The sequence below is a fragment of the Ascidiella aspersa genome, chromosome 9 (assembly GCF_963924565.1).
Source record: "Ascidiella aspersa chromosome 9, kaAscAspe10.2, whole genome shotgun sequence".
NCBI classification, from domain to species: domain Eukaryota; kingdom Metazoa; phylum Chordata; class Ascidiacea; order Phlebobranchia; family Ascidiidae; genus Ascidiella; species Ascidiella aspersa.
The window spans coordinates 5,211,477-5,232,903 of NC_139455.1; the positions used below are offsets into that span (position 1 = coordinate 5,211,477).

General features: G+C 39.6%; 1 protein-coding gene across 1 annotated transcript; it reads left to right on the forward strand.

Moving 5' to 3' along the window:
* The first annotated feature begins 67 nt into the window (after window positions 1-67).
* LOC146132031 (uncharacterized) lies at window positions 68-17,116 on the forward strand. Its single transcript, XM_083397278.1, has 9 exons — window positions 68-277; window positions 7,502-7,551; window positions 8,116-8,271; window positions 8,914-9,119; window positions 10,139-10,528; window positions 12,390-12,443; window positions 13,068-13,112; window positions 14,968-15,306; window positions 16,473-17,116. Exons 1-9 carry the CDS (start codon window positions 206-208, stop codon window positions 16,832-16,834), a joined length of 1,674 nt encoding a protein of 557 aa, XP_083253404.1. The 5' UTR covers window positions 68-205; the 3' UTR covers window positions 16,835-17,116.
* Window positions 17,117-21,427: the final 4,311 nt, after the last annotated feature.

Consider the following 21,427-nt stretch of genomic DNA (forward strand, 5'->3'; position numbering starts at 1 on the left):
CACGCACTGTAAAGTTTCCATTTCGTGCTCTGCATAAAACCACGCGCTGCTTTTGCTTTCAGTTGTCTGAATTCCAATTTAGTAGTAGTTAATTGCAAATTGCTGCCCAATGCTGTCCGTCACTTGATCAGCAAGCAAGCGATTTGTCATAGAAAGCGGGATTTCAATCAAAGTTCAACCGCAAACGTTCTGTGATCAAAAAAACATGTCGGACTTGCCTTTACGCCTACTGTTATTGCTTGGATGTACGCTGTTTTGTCATGGATGGAGCCTTGAGGTGAGTTGCTAACCTGCTAGTAGTTTATTTATGCGCTGTGGTTCGAATTTGGTAAATCGGGCTTGCTTTTTTGTGTGATTTTCCAGCAAAGTCTTAGCAAACCATTCCACTCAATAGGTGAGTTATCAAACGTTTTGAGTTTGCTGGACAGTAAAACAATGGACAATTATTGGCGGCACACTTTCTATAAAACAACTTGAGAAACGCCCTGAATACATGGCAAGGAACTACATAAATTCTAATGGATGGCATGTATTTAAGTCTCACATGCTTATTTGTAATACAAATAAAATAACGAAAGGTTACGCGGCCAAACCTTAAAATCTGCCTCGGCACACAGCTTGAGAAGGTACGCCTTATTAAAAGCAAAAAGTAGTTAAATTACATTCGTCTGTGTGACCATTTTTAGCGTCGTTTTGTAGCAAAGTTTTGTGTTCGTTGTGTTACAACTTATAATTTTTTTTTCGTGGAAAAGCAGAACGACTAGCTAACGGTAAGTATTAACCGCATTACCAAGAACTTGGGTCAACACAACTCTGGCGTATCTCTAGCTAACGAACGCCTTTCCCCTTGTTATATAAAAATGCGGATCAAATTTCCTGCGTTTCCGAATGCTGATGACCCTGCGTTACGAGAATCAAAAAAACATTACATATAGCGAATGCGTTTACCACGTTTAGTATTGATGTTGACCATTGCAAACTGTTTGACCTACCGCTCAAATTTATACCTATATTGTCATTTAAAGGTATTTGCAAGGTACAACCCCTTATTTTTTTTAAACCTAAACTTTCTCCTGGGGAAATGATTCGCACTCCAGCTTTAACATTTGCAACGTTTGAAGTTATTATGATCAAGCAGGACATATAGTCCACCAGCGCCAATTCGTTTTCTGTTTCTTTTTCTCAATTTTTGGCGAATGCAAGTTGCACACATAATAGACCCTGGCTCTGTCATGGCGATTGCCAAGTACGGATGTCCGATACTTTTTTTTTTGATACCGATACCCGATATTTTAGACAAAAAGTTTCGCGATCCGATCTGATAACAAATTACATCATTGCTATGCGAAAACAAGCAAAATAGTTAAAATCTAAACGTTTAAAGGCCTTTTTCCCGGATATTAGGCCGCATTTTTTTGTAAATTTCGTTACCTAAAGTTCTTATCCTCATATTTGTTGATAAAGACCCCTTTTGGGATAGAAATCATTGCGTTGTACCGCTAAGCATGGTCAAAACTGCCATAATAATTTGGTATTGGATCGGCACCGATACCAGCTTAGTATTGGACGAATGCCAATACTACCACTTGGCAACGGGTATTGGCAATTTAGGTTTTTAATGTGTTAGTGAAAACGTAACACTCAGACCCGTCGTTGTCGCCCATCCCTGTTGCCAACAATACCGTGGTGAACGTGATAACGCATATCCATACTGTATAAGTCGCTGTTTGATGCTTTGCTTTACTCAGAACGAAAGGGGTCCACAGGTCTATTTGCATAGCCTTTGATGTTAGCCTTTCTGCCTAAGGCTGGCAGGATCGTGTTTCCGCGGCTTACTGGTCGGTAGGGTTATAAAGTCATTTTAAGGTTCAAAGTAACATTTGCCAAACCAAAGTACCACCTTAACTATACAGTCACCCTGGAAACCAAGTTGCCTGCCAAAACATATTTTCGCCCCTTAGGGTGACGTCATAATTAGAGTTTAGGATGCGATATGCGTATGTTTCGACCAAAACGGCGGTTGTGGATTTTTTTGCATACGATGAGTTCCAAATGAGCAACAAAGGTTTAAAATGTCTAAACTAAAATAATGTTGGGCGTAACTGCAATGCTCCTTTAAAAAGGTGTATCAAATTCTTTACCCTTCGGGTTTGTTAGTATACGACAGTTCGTTTCCAGTGAAGTTTCCACATTTTAAGGTTTCTGTTTAGACTGGGCCTGGAATGTCCAATGCACATTTTCTCTCGAAAGGTTGACTGGCCTATTGGTCATTTCCCCATTCCCGCGTTTGTAAGTCTACTGTTCATCCCATCTCGGTTGGCATGATTGAAGGGTTAAATGCTGATATAAGATCCGCTGGAATTTTCGATTTCTTGACGTTGCGTCAAAATATAGGTTGATTTTGTTTCGCTACGGCGTCACGACAATATATATATTTATAGACTTGCCTGGTTGCGAGATACACCGTTGATTGTTTGCTGGTTAATGCATGTGCTACCATATTTAGATTTTACACGGAGTGGAAAAAACGTTCGCGTGTCATATAATTTAATATATCGATGATGATCTTTCACAATTAAACTCTGAATTAAATGAACCAAAAGCATTGTCTGCCAATTTTCTTTTGCAAATTCAATCCTTGCATTTTTTTTACCATTTACACTAAAAAAAGATGCGAAAGTCCTTATTTAGCATATATGCACTACCACTGTATTATTGCTTTACTTTCGTAAAATCGAAAGTGTTTATGCTTTAGCAACGGTTGCTTTGTGTGAGCCGTAACTCATTCAAGGATAAAAGGCCTATTTAACTACTTTAGTTAGTGAAGAATATGTGCCTTAATGTGTCGAAGTTCATTTTTGAAATACAGAAAAAAATACATTGGGAAAATAATATTCGGTATTTCACATTTTGCTTTGTTTCGAGAAACGTGTGCAGCGTGGTATTATCAGTCAGTGTCGGATTTTTGGCGTTGTTCACGCTGTAAAACAATTTTGCTTGGCAAACCTAAAGCAAACCCTGGTTAACGTATAACTTGGCAGGAGCCCTTCCACTGGCTACCACTTTCTATAACTCTTTCTCTCTTTTTTTCTCGCTCTCTCACGGCATATCTCGCCTTTCTCTCCTTTTCTCTTGCTCGTTTTTTCACGTCGCGTTTCTTTTTTCTCTTTCTCTCTCGCTCTCTCCCTCTTCTCCCTATTTCTCTTTTTCTGATTGTCCAACACCTTGGCGTCAGGGTTGCCGGCATTGTATGACGTGTGACGTAAAACAGCCCTTCGCCTCGGCTCTTTTAACCCGGAAAGATGCATCGAGGCGAAACGATCTGGCCCGACAAAGCGTTTGTTTACCGGGGCTGTTCGGTCAACCAAATAGAGAGACCCCCCTTGTTTCTTCGGGCGCCAAACAATGAAAAAGATGCGCGCCCTGGACACAATGAAATGGAAATCCCCAGTAATGCGTTCTATACCCGAGCCTGTAACGGCTTAATAAGGCGTCGCTATGAAAACATGGGCCCTGCTGGTTTGTTATGTTGTGGCAACGTTTTTAGCGGCAAAGTTTAACCGTTTTGTCGCCACTGTAGGGTACAATTAAATCAAATAAATGGATTATTCTGCCTGTTTGAATACCATTTTGTGCAAAATTTGCTGGTTTTATAAAAGCAAATTTATTGGCTTATTGCAGTAAAACGTCCAATCCGAACACTTACCAGTATATAACGGGATTTCCTTATTTAAAATTTATTGAAAATCACTTTGAAAAGTGTTTTTTTGATTGGTGTATTTTTACACAATTGCGGTTTGACTACGCTGTGTTTAATGTGACAAACAAATTGACGCATTAAATGAATGCTTCGATATGTTTTCGTTTTGTTTTGGGGCTATTCAAATAAGTTTTTTTGCTGCCTCAAATTAGTACGGTCACGTAATCTATGCATTTAGTATTGCAACAGTTCACAGACTAAAAAGCTAAATTTGTCGCAATAGACGTGCAAAAAGCGGTTAACCAACCGTTAACAAGACAAATTGCGCAACAACTAAAATCTTTCGAAGTGCAACTATGAAATCCTTTCGCAGTTGTGGTGCCGAACCTAGAAGTTGGTTTTACCGGGAATTTTTGCGTCTTGGCGTGTGCAACTTTCGTAATTACGTAATCTCCAGTGAGCGCGGTATGTGACGCTGGTAGAACGGAATGCCACGTTTTGGGGGCGATTTGCTTCGTTATGTGAACTGTATAACACCGCCTAAGATAGCTGCTGTCTATTAATCTGACACAACACAGTTATATCGCACGTATGGCTGTTGGTGTCGCTCTTTAGATCAACGCTAGCTTGCCTGCGTCTATTTACTCTGGACTTAACTTCAACCCAAGTCACTTGACTGAATGCATTAAATGCATTTTCAAGTCATTTTGGCAAACCGACTAAGTATAAGTCAAGTCATTTTTTTCCAAAATGACTTAAGTCAATCAAGTGATTTGAAAATCGTGACACTGACTATTGTTGTTCTGTAGATCATTGGAATGTATACTTCGCATTTCGTCACACCAAAAAAATACTTGTTCATTATCCTTGATCACATTGCAATTTAATCTTGTCTACTTTATGATTATAGTTAACTTTTAGCGCTTTATGTTTGAACGATATGCTTTGTTACTTTAAAACAGTGTTTCTCAACCTATGGTTCGCGACCCAAAATTAGGCCGCCTTTTAATTGGGTTGGCTCGCCGACTGCAGAAGTTCACACGGTTATTGAGTTTTAAGAAAAGCTGCGTACTAAACACGAAGACATAGCTCAAAATAGTTAAATTTAAATTTATTTATGCTATTTTTCTTATATTGTGTTTACTTACGAAAAGTTCATCGAAGGAGATGTAGTTGCTAAAAGCTTCGCTGTCATACTTAAAAAAAGTTTAAGAAGCATCAGTTAGACTGAGCGCTGTCAAAATTTCACGTTGTACGATCAGTACTCGTCCCATACTAGGGCGGCATATTTTGCCAATCCGAGACCTTTTTTCTTTGTGCTTTTTAACCATCGTTTGCGTACCAACACAACGTTTTCTATCTCAGAAGGAAATTTTTCTAAAATAATAAAGTAACAGTCGACAATAACTTTTGAAAATAATGAAAAAAGATAAAGTACCGACAGAAAGTTAAAAACATTGCATTTGCACGTTGCCGCTAATTAATGTGGTTTGTTCCGGATTGACCGATCGTATACCAATTTCCCCAAATAACCCGTATCGGTATAGGGCAGGGATGTCCAACCTGAGGCCCGCGGACCACATTGCGGCCCGTATGAAATTTTTGTGCGGCCCGCTAGTCATTTTCACTCCCAAGTAGTATTTTAAACGTTCAATATTAGCCTATTAAAATGTACCAGTCAGCTTTTAGGGGCGCACTAATAGTATAATATGGGCAAAAATTTATATTTATTTAACTCTAAAGGCCCGTTATAACTCTAAAGAGCAATACTTAATCTTGAAACTTAATATGTTCTGCGGCCCATTAAATTATTTTAAGTGTCAATGCGGCCCACTATAATAAAATGCGGACATCCCTGGTATAGGGAATAAAATGCGGCAAAGTATCGGTAACTCAGCGCCAAGCATTCGGCAAGGATGCATCGGCAAATTTTCGACCCCTCTTCAAAAAGCCGGGTTCGCAACTGTTGGGCCAAGCGCGTTTTCTCCCATCAACGCTGAAGTGGCTCTCGGCCGTTCTCACACACATCCAGTAGTGGAGCGCCCTTATTGTGTTTAATGTGCGGTGGACCGAATACGAGAACCCGATCGTCACTCAAAAGACAAGGGTGACTCCGCCAACAATGGCTCTACATTTTGCTAATTTAGCAATTGTGATGTTCATACAGATCGTTGAGGCCCATATACGAAACCTATAAGTCACATTGAAAGATTATCTGCGTTGTATAATACCGGAGGCGCTCTTTAGCCGTTTTGTACCGGATTTTACTAGTTCATTCTGTCAATCAGTTGCTTTTAAAAATTTGCCATTTGTTTTAAACTTGTGTGAACTTACAAACTCTACAAGTGCAATTTTAAAGTAATTAGACGAAAAACACCATTATTTTGCGCAATAGGCAAATCTTTTAAAGGCGCCCAACGCGACACGTTTAAAAAATTTGACAATGTTAACCAAATAACCTGCAAACCAAATATACATAAAATTTACCCAATTTATTAGCTTCTGTCAATTAGTAGAAAAGCAACCTTCTGTTGAATATAAAAATCAGCCGGGAGTAGCCTACAAAATCGAAACTATAACGGTAAAACGATTTTGATATAACTTTCTTGTTTGAAATTGAAGTAAACGATACGTTATCGGAAACATTTAAAGAACACATATTACTTTAAAAGGCCGTCAAAAGGTATATAGGTGACCAATGGAAGTCGGTACTAAGTCGTCAAGACCCTTTGATTTTGTTAAAATTTGATCACATTCAGTTTGACTAGCAAGGCGTAAACCTGTTTACCTAATTTGGCTTGAAAAATAGGTGTCTAATCCCCTTTGGGTGCCACCAAACACTATAGAAACTATCGTAAGGTCGCCGGATCAACAATGCTTTTAAGTGGAAAATACTTTGACCAAATGCTAGTCAGGATAAGGTATATCTAAGGCAGGATAAGGTATGACGTAATACTTACTGCAGCTATTTATTTGGGTTAGGGTGTGGCTTAGCGCTTGGGTTGGGGGGTTAAAGTGTTATTAAATTTATTCTCCTAGTCTAGAGATGACTGAAAATACATAATATTATTTAAATTATTGTTTATCGTTGACTGCCTGGGACTCAACATTTGGTCAGAGTATTTTCCCTTTTAAGTTTGTTTTCGTTTAAAATTGATAAGTATTTGTGTGGCTACTGAGCGTTGAGTAAATGCAGGCATAGGCAGCCTGATAAATTGGTACTTTGCGCCATCGACAACTCGTCGGCGCTCCTGGTCTATTTTGGTGCCTGTATATATATACGGAAGCTTTTTCGAAGTGCTTGTGCAAACTGGCGTCGCAGTTCAACAGGACACATTGATGTCGTTTCGCACCTTTTTTCTGATGCTGTCGATTGAACAAAGCTCAATACAATGTTCAAAATATGCCAAAATGATTTAAAAAGGACCACATTGTTTTAAAGTGACGTATTTTGTTCTGCGCGGCTATGCCGGAAAATCCTAACTGCAACTCAGTGGTTGGATCATTATTTCATGCCAAACTTGTCGCAACTTTAAATTTAGATTGAAACACGTTTAAAATATGAACTTTGCCCTCTTTAATACTCAGGCTGAATCGAATATATTGTTTGGAGAATAATGGCTAGAGGTTGTAGTAAGACAACAAGACATAGTCTTAGGAATTAAAAGCCCATATAAATGTTGAAAATGTTTATAATTATTCAAAACCTAAAATTGCTACCTGTACTTCTGTATGGGTTCTGATATTTTTACCACGAATATATTCTTGTTCCTTATTTAAGGATTTTATTTTCCTTTGCAGGGATTGCAGAGACAAAAGCGGGAAGTTGTTCCGCCACGTTGCCTGCCCAAGTAAGTTGACCGTGCTGTTATTTTTGCCTTTGTTGCCTAATTTTAGATAGAACATGACTTTGTTAATTATTAACCCTGATGAGGTCAGCTGGTATCTGCTGCCGAAATTCGGTTTATAGCTTTGTTAATACCAGAAGAACGAGTTCCATCCATCTACTTTGTTAGTTAGGTCGTCGATTTTAATTCAGTTTTCTAAATAACAGAACTTTTTTTTGAATAACAGAATCTGCTTGAATCCGGATAGTGAAAAAGAAACGATTGTAGTGGCACATTATTGATGAAGATTAAGCTAATTGAAAACTAATCAAAATCATTCGAATTAAGATATACTGATGATGCTTTTAGGAGCGAAATATATATATCATATAACATCAAAACAAACTTATTTCCGGTTTGCTAAGTTCAGTATACTTCTAGTTTAATCTTTAGTTTTCTAAATAAGTAACTTCAAAACTCAAATCCAAGGTAATTGGTTCTGTTGCAAAACAGCTTAACAGAGCCAACAAATCCCGCCAGTTTTTTACAGGAGAAAACAGTTAACAACAAGTGCCCTCTTTTTTCCAGGTATTACTTCAGGGAAAAGGAACAGTTGTGTTGTCCCTGTTCCAAATGCCCTACTAGCAACCCCGGCGACAAAGTACAAATGGACTGCTACTTTCAGTATGACACTTTCAACGGACCGATTCACGATGCCAACTACATTTGCAGGGCCTTTAACAGGTCAGAGCGGCTGGTAGTTCGTTGTATAGAAACATCAGTCGAAAATTGGGGCTTTTTTTCGCGCTAAGTGTGGTTAATTTGTGGATATGATTTTGAAAAGTTTTGAAACTTTTTCCCGATAAACCCTGCTAAAGAGGAAATGCTCTTAATCAGACATAGGCAAACTGCTACCGCCAATCAATATAATTCGGCCCGCGGCTCATTTTCAATTAAACGTTTTTAGGTAAAAGTAAACCTTAACATATTTTTCTTGCATTCAGAATGTTTTATTATATAATATTGCTCTTGCAAAGCGTCTTCCCCTTTAGACATTTTTTGGACATTTTTTGTTTCTCATGTGACCGGTTGTCGGAAATAATTCCCCACCCACACTGTTGACAGCCCTGTTACAATTTTAATCCTCCAAAAATAACACTTTTATCACCAAAGAAAATTTTTTTATACAATGTATTTTTGCCAGTTCGCCATCGTCACACGCATCTAACATACATCTTTCCATCCAAGGTTAGGAAAATTGTGGCTACACTCGGCAAAAATAGCCCTTGCATTCGTGGCTACGTATTTGCTTTTTTGCTAAATACACAATCATTTATGTTAAACAAAATGCGCATTAAGATCCCTGCGTCAACATATTTTTTACAGAATGATGTGCGAAAATGCTGAAGACCACCGGAAAAAAATGATCAAGGTAAACTTGACCACGACCACTACAGAAATGACCACGACAACGACCACCACGACCATTGCGAAAACCAGAAGTCCGACTACAGTCAGCACAAAAAAATCGGATCCTTTGATGTCCTCCACTGATAAATCTACCCCAAAAGTAGACAAAGCCGTACAATCACGTAAGTTCACAGTTGCCAATGCCAATCGACTAACCCAGTGGTGGTTCTTATGGGGTTCCGCGGCGCCCTGGTGTGCCATTTCTAATGCCTAAGGGTTCCGCTAGGTAATTGAGAATTTTTAGGATTCTGATTTTGCTCAATTGGTAAGCATCGTGGTACAACTATTTGTGTACAATTAGAGACCATTATATCAAATGACATTTTCTTACACGTTTTAAGTTGATTGTGTTATTCCAGTTCCATTTGACTTTTGAATAAAATGCTCAACGAAATTTCTAGTAGGGGTGCCGCAAATTTATTTATTATTTTTGAGGGTGACGTAAGCCATATAAGGTTGAGAATCACTGGACTAACACGTTTAAATTGCCTATTTTAGCCCTACGTAAATTTTTCCGTGTAGTCGTTTAAAATCCTTCTGTGATCCATTGGTCCTCAGCCAGTTCATATTATTAACTTTCAAGGCAGAACCACAACCTAATAGTTTATACACATACACGGCGACTCTTTCATTAAGATATCGTTTGCAAAATAACGTTAAGCTAAATCGTTTTCAAAAATGAACAAAGGAGGTTTCAGTACAGGTCACCATTAACCTAAGTGAAGCCACACTTAGGTCATTGTCATAAATTAAACATCACGCAATTCCTGGTATAGAAAATACCAAAAAAAAAAAAACAGAAAAAAACAAGTAAAACTGCATTACAAATGTATACTAAAGAAACAAATTCCACCATTAAATGACTAAAAGCACTCAAATATCTTGTTTTTTAAATAACTCAGGGTGGTTAGGGTAATCGTGCTAGGCATAAAGGAGTAAAATGCAAAGATTTAATTCAAAGTCAAAAATGTTGAATACATGAGATACATTCTTTCGATTTACACATATTTTGGGCCCAAACGCCTTTGCAATTACCTCCGGGACCTGGGTAAAATTTTCGCCCGAAACGCGTTCTCAAGTCTGTTATATAAAAACGAAAAGCAGTGAACAAAGTCGGTGCAATACTTCTATCTATCCACAGCGTCCGGCGAGATTCTTCCCAGCTACGCCTACATGGTCCTAACGGCAGTCGGCGGCGCACTGCTCGTTTTGGTGGTCGCGGTGTGCGTGGTGCGCTTCAGTCAACTGCGTGAGTTCGTGCGAAAGTGCCGCGGGTGCCAGTCGACGAGCGAGGCTACGGCGGTCATCACAGCACCTCAAATCCCACCGTCGAACGACAAAGAAAATAACAGCGTTCGAACCTTGAACGGACCTTCCAAGACTTTAACCGATAGTCGTTTGGACGACACTGTTGAAGTTGCAGTAGCCCGAGCACTCGCAGCGGTTTCTGATAAAGCCGCCGAGGAGAAGCATTTACCCGTCACCGACCCCATCGTGAGGAGTCCTCACGAGCATGACGAGCTGCTAAAAGGTATTTTGTTAGGGTTGTAGATTTGTTATTGCGCTTTTGAAATGTGACACAGTGCTTTGTAGGCCATCTATTGTAAGTTAATAAGCTATCTTGTTACCAATTGTTTGTTTTTCTTGGGCAAGGTGTTTTGCAAGCAACTTAGTTTATTACTGTTTAAAACTAATGGCGAAGTATTTTGCCTGATGCTATAGGCTATGTCCAGGACTTGACTAAGATAGTGTTCTTTAAAGAAGTTAATTTCAAAAATGTAAACAGGGTATTTTGTTTGGGTTCTTGTTTTGTTATTGCTCTTTTAAATGTGACAAGCTGTTATGCAGAATTTCCACTGTAAGTTAATAAGCTATCGTACCGTGTTACCTGTTTAACGTGTTGGCAGGCAATGTTATTTGTTATGGCCAAGGTATTTTGTTAGGGTTCTTGATTTGTTATGGCGTGTTGTGACAGGGATGTGACAGGTTTTACCAGTTGTTTGTTTTTCAAAACTTAGGTTGGTGTTAGGCAGCCATTGTTAGTTTATTATTGTTCAAAACTCGGCGAAGTAGAGTATATTGCCGGACTGTCCAAAACGTGACTAAGATGGTGTGTTTTTAGTGAGTTAATGTCAAAAACCTAAATTTTAAGGTATTTATTTTTTGTTATATTGTTAATCCAAAGAAGAGGTATTGTGCAAGGCCCAAGATGTCTCACCAGGATTTAATTTCTTACTGAAAGTAGTTGTTTGCAGGGCTTCCATTTGTATTTGCTAAAACCTTCAAACGTATTTGGCAGAGCTCCGTTAAATTTGAAGAGAACAAATGTTTGATATTGGGTTGCAATACATTTAAGAACTACAAGTAGTCTAGTACTCTAGTTCTAGTTAACCGTTCTATTTGGCCGTTTGTGCTAAGAGAAAGTGTTTGATTATGTTTTTTAGGTTTTTATTAGTTTTTTTTAGTTTTTTTTTAGTTTATTTTTATGTGACTTCGTTCTAGTTGCCTTAAACAAACTGGGCTCATGAGAATGGTCTACCTCTAGTTCATTACACAATGACGCCAATAAAAAACGTCATACATTGGTCACGGTATAAGATCTAATTCTAAATTATAATGATGTGATTCTGTATATATTCGTCGACACCGCGTATAAACCTTCCTTGCCTGTCTGGTTATGTACTTTACCGAGCAGACGCATGCCATAGCAAGCTAACCTGAGTAACATCCGCTGCTGAATCAGCTTGATTTCGGGATTATTGTTCTGCAAACTTCAAACCAGCACCTAAAAAGGGAACCCAACAGTTTGATGAATGATTAAGCCTGATTGTTTATTGTTGAAAATCAGTACTTATGCCCTTTTTTTTCTCTACCAAAGCATTTTTGTAAAACTCTTAATTGTTAACTAAGTCTGTTTGTTGAAAGCAGAAAAGTGCAGAATGTAGTAGAAAATTATGTTATGTCTTTGACAAAAGTGGCCTTTAAAAATAAAAATTAAGTGGCAAATATTTTTTGTTAAAACGTGATGAGAGCCAGTGATGAGAGCTTGGTATATGTGGCAAGCTCTTTTTAGCAAGTTAGTAAATTTTAGACTACTAGAGACTGTTTAGTTTAGTACATTGGTCAATATAAATGTTTAAGATCTTGTTTAATGCATTTTTTAATGTCTCAAATAGGCTTGTTTTAGTGATATAACGTAGAATTTCCATAAAAATGATTTTACGTATCGCGTGTTTTTGCTGTTGTGTTAATTATTTGTTCACTGTTTGTCTGAGATACTTTCATGCACTTGATTTTGCCAAGTCCGCCTAATTCGTCCTCAAACCAACAATATTTTGTTTTCAGTGTACCTGTTACATAGCCATCGTAATGCGTGTTTCTTTTATTTACAGAAGAAATGTTACCTTCACTGTCAAAGAAAAGCGAATTGAGCTGGGGCGATCGAGGTAAGATTGTGATCTACATTGTATTCCACGTTCTACAACAACTTACATTCCTTTTGATCTAATCGAAGGTCGAAAACAAATGCGACAATTCCAGCGTCCTGTTTTTAGTAAAGACCCCCCCCCCCCCCCAAAACAAAGAAAGAAATGTACCTGTTTTATGTTTGTTTATTTAGATGGGGGTCACCAAACTATGGCCTGCCAGTTCAATTCATCCGGCCCTCGGCATTCATATATTTCCGCAAGCTAAATTGTAATGAAATTCCTCTCAAAACGTCCATTATACAAAACCTATTTTATAGTTCAAAAACTTTTATGTTTTCTCCATTTTATAATTATTTACTTTTTATCAAGTGAAGTAAATTGGAAACAAAACATTAAATCCGGTTCTTAGTTATAATAATAATAAGATATATTTTTTTACCATATCGTCAAAGCCCACTGTTTTGCAAATTTCAAGCCTGCCAAAAAAAATCTGGCAATTTTGAGTTTTTAAAGTTACCTATCGGTGAGTTGTCACAATTGCCGGCGTGTCTGCTAAATTTTATTATTTTTACAACCTGATTTATGTTTATTTTTTCTCTGACAAAGTGACAACGACCTTACTATGGCCCTCTTGTTTTGCAGGCCCGGACTCGTTAAGCACGAGAATAGCCGAACCAATTACCAATGGTGAGCAATTGTTTGTTTTATAGCTCAGGCTTGTCCGATAACTTGCTTTTGTTCCGATAACTGTTCAAGAAATCGTCCGATCCGGAACCGAACTTAGTGACTTTATTTTGGTTAGATCAGCGCATTTATTTTAAACTAACAAATCTATGTGAACCCAATTATATTTTATTTTACTTTTCAGAAGTAAAGTTATGTTTTATGGCTATATTTGCTTTTTTATTAGTATAACTTAAAAAAAGCCATGTATTTGATTAAAGTTATAAACGAAAAGTATTTCTTTTATTTTTATCTGATCGGCAACGATATCAAACTAGTATCAGACGAGTCCCGATACTTCAACTTATTATCGGACATTGATGTTTATAACATATTTTCAGATATTCCTCGTTAAAACAACGAGCTACAGATATAAGTATAAGCATAATCTGGCAACTACACCAATTTTTCCAACAAGTCTTTTGCCGCAACGCATAAGCTTGGAAATCCGCTTTTTTCAATTCGCGGTGTTTGCAAGACAAGGTGTGTAAAAGCGGCACTAAAACGCCACCGAAAAAGGTCGCCGTAATTCGGATAATGCAGATCTACGAAGCGCGGGTGGCGAAAATTCGCATCGTTTATAACAAGAGCCCAGACGTAAAGCCCCATTCGTCCACCCGCACGTCACTTCGCATTGTTGCAGCGCACCTTCAAAAGGCTTTTGGCGGTTTAAACTGTCAGCTTGCGAGCCAGCCTAAAACACCACTGAAAGCCACTGCCATTTGATTTTAATGGACATTAGGATCAAGTTGTAAAGCTGCACGGGTAAATGTTCGTCTTTCTTTTCTTTAAGTGCGCTTATTTGCTCCTAAGATTTTTAACCATAAATTTAGACACTGGTTTTAGCCGGAGGTGAACCTCACTGCAGGCTATAGTTATTTGTCTATCCTGGCTTGCTTAAATATTTTTATTTGATCGACTGGTGAGTCTGTTTAAGACTTACGGTGATTTTAGCCTGTAACTTATTCTCAGCTTGCATACCTATTTTTCAAGGTATAGCCCGCCCTTTTAAACCCTATAATGTGAACGCGTACATTGGTATAGATTAAAAAAACGACGACAGCTTTTCAAAGCTGCGACCTATCGTGTACAGAAATGGGGTTAAAAAATCGTGCGGTCGCTTTAGAAAACTGCGCGGTTCAGGAACAGCAGTGGAAAGTTTTCAGTACGCTACCTAGTCCGCCTCCAATTTTTTGTGATCGTTCGCAGCATGCCTTACCACGTCCCCGTGACTTGAGGTTCACGACCGACACAAGCCGATATAGCGTTTCCTGGCAATCTTGAGTGTTCCAAACTTTTGTTACGACATTTCGCGTTTGCGTATTCGTCGGTTAGCCCACCTTGACTTGTTCTTGTCTTGTTTTTGGTTTCGCTTCTGAGTTTCGAAAGCCTAAGTGCAGTGTGCTGCCGGGTACGAAGGAATCAAGGCCTTGAAACAACAACAAACTGCATTTGAGTTCAATATGAGTGCAAAATTGCAATGATATTTAGGCACTAAGTGACAGTTTTATAGAAAGCCATATTGGTTTGTCGTTATTTGATTAAAATATCTTAAAGGGATCCGGTTTTACACCCTCAACCCTATCCCCATATTATACATAAAAACTGCTGCTTGTCTCATCATGTCGTACCATCTTGTAAAGCTCCTCAACAAGATCGAAAGACAGGGCTCTTGAAAGATTGAGGAAAACTCGACGTTTTTTAAAAAAGCTTTATAATTTATCCTGTAATTTTTAAATACTACTTAAACACGTTTTGCCTCTTAAAAAACTATGTCTAGCGCTTGACCAGAAGCAAGATTTGCATGTTTCTTTCGCAGGCTACACCAAAGCGCAACCCTTCAACCCCAACGCACCGGCGCCCCCCTACTGCATCCCCCCTTACTCGGAACAAGTCCCCGAACGGCCCCAGACGCGACAACCGCCCCTGGGAAACAACCCCGTTTCGATCACAGCGGGCGAAAACTCGGTTGTTTACTTTATAATGGGTCACAACAATAATGTGGGTAACAACACCCAGGCCCGGGCCCCCCAGGAACCCCTGGCCGAACCCAGTCTCCCCAGGTGCTCGCAACCCTCCATCAATCACCACCAGCCGGAGTCATTTTCTTTCTCGCCCCAGCCAACCCCTATGTCGAGTGGGGTCAGTCAGCGAAGAGGTGGGCCAATCTAATCTTGCTATAATAAAAAAAAAAAAATAAAAAAAAAAACATAAATCCTATTTTTTAATATTCTGCAATAAGTCCTGGTTTGTTTTTAACAATCCTTCAGAAAGTTCCGTTTTGTTTAGTAATCCTGAAGTAAATCCTTTTTTATAATAGTACTGCAATAAATCCTATTTTTAATATGTTTGCAATAAATCCATTTTTTTTAATAATTTTGCAAAAAAAACTATTTTTTTAATAATCCTCCGTAAAATTCTGTTTTTTTTTAGAATCCTGCAATAAATCCTGTTTTTTTTTAATTATCCTGCAATAAATCCTATTTTTTAACATTCCTGCAATAAATCCTATTTGTTTTTAATAATCCTTCGGGAAGTTCCGTTTTTTTTTTTTTTTATTAATCCTGAAATAAATCCTTTTTTCTAATAATCCTGCGATAAATCCGTTTTTTTAATAATCCCCCCAAAAGTTCTGTTTTTTTTATAACCACGCAATAACTACTCCTTAATTTTTAAATCCTGCACTAAATCCTGTTTATTTTTAAGTCTAATCTAATGGGCAAAACTAACGATCGCCCAGACCGATAATAATTATTTTCATCCAACAAAAGCCAAAAAATTCACCATGACACATGTAAACGTAATGTTGATCATTTTATTGGCAAAAAGTTAGATAGTCATGCGGGTCAAGCGTTTTGCCATGCTGGCCCCTTTTGGTTTGTTTACATTTTTCACATGTCGATGTGTGCTTATTGACCTGGATAAATATGAGACGAATTTTGTCCGAAGAACACCATTTCGGTGGAATAATGTGCTGTAAAGCCAGTTTTAGTGCCGATTTAATTCAAGACTTCACGCACAGAACCTGTTCGCTATTCACTTTCCATTCTTGCACAGTTCAGAATTTTTTTTATTGAGAGCTCTGCACTTTGTCGACAAGTTAAATATTAATTAAACTGTAATCGTGTTATCCGTTTAACTGCGAACTTTTTCAGACCTGGTAACGAGTCAAGAAATTTGCCCAAACGACGTAATTCAATTCATTTTGTCCAAAATACTTTAGTGAAGTCTGTTTGCCCATAAGACTTGAGTCAAGTAATTTGCCCGTTCCACGCTAAGACAAAGCAGAAAAGACAGTTAAGACAACTCCTATTTTACCCCCAGAGCCTCGCCCGTCACAGGAGCCGGGCACCAGACCCTCCCACCCCATGCTCAACGATCATCCCCAGTCGCAGTCGGAACATTGCTCCCGCCAGATCCGGGGTCCTCCGTCTCGTTGCTACCGCGAGCCTCCCGTAAGTTTATCGGACACTAACGCCAAGCTCTTCCCGACCTGCCACTCGGATGCAAGAACCTTCGATCCTTTGGATGTGGGCGGATGCAACCGCTCCGGGTCCTCTTCAGGGATCACGGAGAGCCTCATAAGGCCACCGTCTTTTGAGGAGGAGGGTTGTAGTGATGATGAGGAGGACCTTTACTCCAGCGGCTCTCAGGACTCTAGTCTCATCAAGCGCCCGCTGCCATAGCTGTACAAAACAACGCGGGTTTCCCAAACAGGCTTTTTTTAACGGTCCAGCTGCCCTGTTTTTACCCTTGGGCGACAAAAAACGTGTCCGTTATTCGGATCACGCGAAAAGGCGACAGAAAAAGAGCCTGGATAGGGGAGCGGGCAGTAAAAGCCGGTCCGCCATGACCCGGAAATCGGAAAGGTCACTTCGCAAGCTAAACACTCCAAAATGAGGTGGCTAGAAACAATGGGACCGGCGCCCGACCTACTTTCGAACCAAACGCTCGTTGTGCCATTGTTAAAGGATGAGCCACTTCCGCGTTCGGAGCACGAGAACCCAGCACGCCTTTGGCTGCGCACCGCAAAATCCCAAGGCCAGAGCGCCGCTAATTAAATGTGTTCGGTTTCGAGCGAGCGCTGTAGCCCCGATTTCGCCCTAAAAATAAAAACAGCTCTGAGCTCTCGCTGTTCAAGGACAAGAGTAATGCTCGAATTCCAATGCCATTACGTCACTCGCTAAACCTCTTCGCTCTGTTAAATGCCGCGTTCAATATTTTCCTCAATTTTCTGCAAATCTTCGCGCAAACCTTTTTGGCCCAGATCAAATGCCTACATACCGACAAGCCTTCCTCTTGGTTCATATCTCGTGGCACCACCAATGTGCTTGTTTCGAGTTCTTGCTCTCAGTCGGCGAAATCTTTTGGGGTTTGATTCACCATTCTGCGCTTATCTTTTGTATCTTATAGGTGTTCTTCATACGTCGTCCCATGTTTCAAACGTCTAGCATTTCATTGATATCAAAATAGAGGTGTTTTAGATGTTTAAAAAAAAAACGAAACTTAAGCGTGATCACGATGTCAAAGATACCATAAAGTGCAACTAAAACATACATATACACAATGTGTATTGTGTGATCAACCAAGCCTTTCTGGTTCACATAAAGTGCTTCTTATTTGATTTTCGTTACTTTCGGAGTACTGGTTATTAACGGACGCACACTCATCGCGGTCAGACATGCAAACATGCAAACAAATTTCAACGTGGCCCTTAGCCGATTTTCCGCACGAATTTACTTTACATTATTTGCGTTCATGCGCCACCGAGATTTAACAACTTGGCGGAGAACAAACGGCAAAGTCCGTGTAGAGATATATGGCATCGTGTCCAACGTGGACGTTACGAACTGAAAAAGCTATATGTCGTATCTATTTTGCATGCAAGAAATACAGCCCTGTTTGGATGTGGGTTAAAATCAATGGGGCTGTTTAACGAAAACGTTCACACCCTGCTACCTCCTTTAGGATGTCTCGATATCAATCCGTTTTCAACTTCAGCTCTGTAAAAAAATTACTTCCAAAAGGGTGGCGTAGCCCTTAGTCAACAAACCAAGCTTTTCAAGGTCGTCCAACCGAACTTGACACAATACCTACCCAAAACAAATATCACTGAGCACGCGATAAACCCGGATGAAACGTCTCAACGTGGTTCCATTGTAATTTCAAATCTCGTCACCCCATCGCCCTATTTAATGAAAGATGTTGAGTTAACTCCAAGATCGCGGGGTTGGGGGCGCCATAGCTACAGCCGCTCGCAAATTAAGAAAGCCGATAAAAGAACGCGAAGACCCGGAACGAAGTAATCCAATTAAATGCCGCGGTGAAGCTATATTTGTTTTGTGTAGGCCAAAACTATCTTTTTCGTATAGAGATGACCCGAGTGAATTAAAACACGGGTATGACAACCAAACTTTTACGAAGTGGAATTTGTTCCAACGAACACTTAAATTTCGTTTGAATCAGCGCTTGCTTTAACTTTATATATCACGTCGCTAAACTGTTAAAACCCAACTTTTAGGGGCACTTGCCCCACGCCAAAGCTGGTTACAGGTTGCTGGCCTATCTTTACTTTTACATTTTTTTGGTAGTAGTATTACTGTGTTATTTTTCCCACCCTACTGATGTAGAGCAAAAAGCGCATTTCGCCAATTTTAAGAAAGGTAAGTCTAAAGGTTATAAAGAGCGCAAAGTTTGGCAATTGTTTTCTTCAATTCGGCTGTTTTGACGAAACCTAAACGCCACATTCCAATCAAGACAAGACACTTCGAGGGGTTCGAAGCTTCAAGTGACTCGGTTACACACATGGGGGTTGCAGCCTGACGCAAAGCGCGACTAAAAATGGAGCTCGCGAATTTTGAAAGCGAAAATGCGAACCGACCAAGGATTAAAAAGATAGCCTGGCAAGCAGCAGACATGCCGACAAAAAGGCGCTAAGTGAAATCGGTAAACAAAGCCTTGCGATTTTCGAACCTTCCAAGCGACAACTGACCTGATCAGGCTTGGAAAGGAAACCGCTCGGGGCAATTTTTTTCCGAGTTCAGAGTGCTGTGGTTAAGGCATCTCGCCGCGTAGGCTTGTTCAACATTGCTGTCTGACGTCAAACGCCCGGGCGAGCCTCTTTGTGAAGTGCTTGATGTTAAATCGAAATCACCTCTCACAACACGTCGTGGCGTCAAAAATCAGTAACAAACCACCTCGTTAATCGATTTCGCTAGTGCAACTTTTGCTTTGTTGTACTTGTCCGTGCTTAAACACCTCGCCCATTCTAATCGAGTTAGGTTGACTACAAATAAGCCGCTGGTTAGGGTGATCTTTGGTCATTTGCAAATGTAAAAGTGATAAGTTTAACGTTTGTTATAGGTTTGTGACACCATACAAAGCGCCGAAAATGAATATTGTCTTTGTTTTTGTTCAGAAATTTTCGCTGAAATAAAGTGCCTTCCAGCCAAAGAAAAATCATTAAAAAGTGCCTTAACAACTCACAATTTTACAATCATTTCAAAGAGCATTTCTTCCGAAATTACGAATATTTGGCAGCAACGACGGCTTTGCTTAATCGGTTTAAACCGTTAAGTTTATTTTTGCTGTTTCATCGCCTGCGTGGCAAATATACCACCTTTACGAAGCCAAAACAAGCTGTCAAGCGCGACCGACTTGTTTGTGCGAGCCTGTGAGCGCCCGACCGTGACGGGGCACGTGACCTGAAAAGCAAATATGCGTAGGCGGTGATGCCGGGGTCCCAATACTGCGAATCCAGTCTCTACGATAGTTTGCTCTCGCGCTAAACAATTTATATGGTCGGTGTTAATTACTATGACTATTGCAGGGTTGTCACCAAGCCTAAAAAAAAAACTTCAAAGCCAAAAAACCTCACTTATCAGCACACTAACTGATAATGATACAATTTCGTATCGAAAGGCCTTTATCAAGATGATGTCTATTTACTCGACTTTTTTGGCTTACATATTTAATATGAAGCTACATTACAGATCCGTGCATATAGTGTACCTTTAAGTTTGGGATGTTTGTGAAACTTTTTCATAAAAGTGAGTGACAACCCTTTATTGAAATTTAAAATCCGGAGGGCTTAGATTTTTCTCGGTTGGAAAAGGCCGTTAAATCATGGCATTTTCAAGTGGCCATAAAACTGACCTCTGCTTGCTCAAAACACCAAACGAACGCCGGTAAAACGACAGGAACTGTATTTTCCCAGGCACCAAGTTAGGCTGTCATTGTACAGTCGTTTGTAGGCTAAACGCGGCCTGTGAATGGCGGCGCCGAGTGTTTCGTATCGGGTTTTTGACAAGCTGGTTTAATGTGCGCCACTTTATTTGATGACATGTTGCGAGGAACACTGACCCTCCATACCGCCAAGTCACGTGCCTTTTGATGTTTTTAAGAGGGCGTCATGTGTTTTTACGACGGGCACCAGTTGAATAAATTTAATGAACGCTGGAATGCGAACGATCGTTTGTATTGACGTTGTTGCGTTTGATTTTTTCGAAATACTAAACGCGAAATCGTGTTTTAGACCTTTTATACTCGTGCAAATAAAATACAAACGCCATGAATTTCTCTAGCTAAAAAGTAGACCCAGTTTACATAATTCAAATTCAATAACCCTACTTAGTTAACATAAAGGTCATTAGGAAAAATAACTTAATTTAATACAGGCTAACATGTGACACGGTCTTAAATTTTCGTCTGGGTTAGGAAAGCGAAACTTTACGTTGTTTCTGTGATTCATCCTGGCCAGTTTGTTCAACAAGTTGTGATATTGAGTCAAAACTTCATTTCGTTTACACTTGCTGAACCCAAAATGGCGCATCAATAAAGCCGCTATTGGTTCATAAGCGCTTATACATCTTTTACCACAGATCGCCCCTTTCGATGTTTGTTAGGAAAACACCATTCCTACATTTGCATCTAAATCGAAAGTGGTCTTTTCAGCGCCCTGTCATTTCCCACATACGACATACCGATTGACAATAGCCGCGATGTATTGTTGCGGCAACCGTCCAGTCTCGAGCGTTAAGTCGGTCACTATTCAGCAGCCATGTTGGTAAGATGATACTGGTGTAAAACAATAGGTTGCCCACACCGAAATTTCACAAGCCACAATGGCGCATACCACGCTACTTTTACGCTGCGTGTTTTTCTGGTTGCTTTTCTGAAGATTTCGTTTGTTGGTTCAAATGTTTGTTGAGGTATTACAAAAGTATTCGGTTTTTGCTTAAAGTTCGTCGCATGGCCAATCGTTTTTAACATCTAGCTGA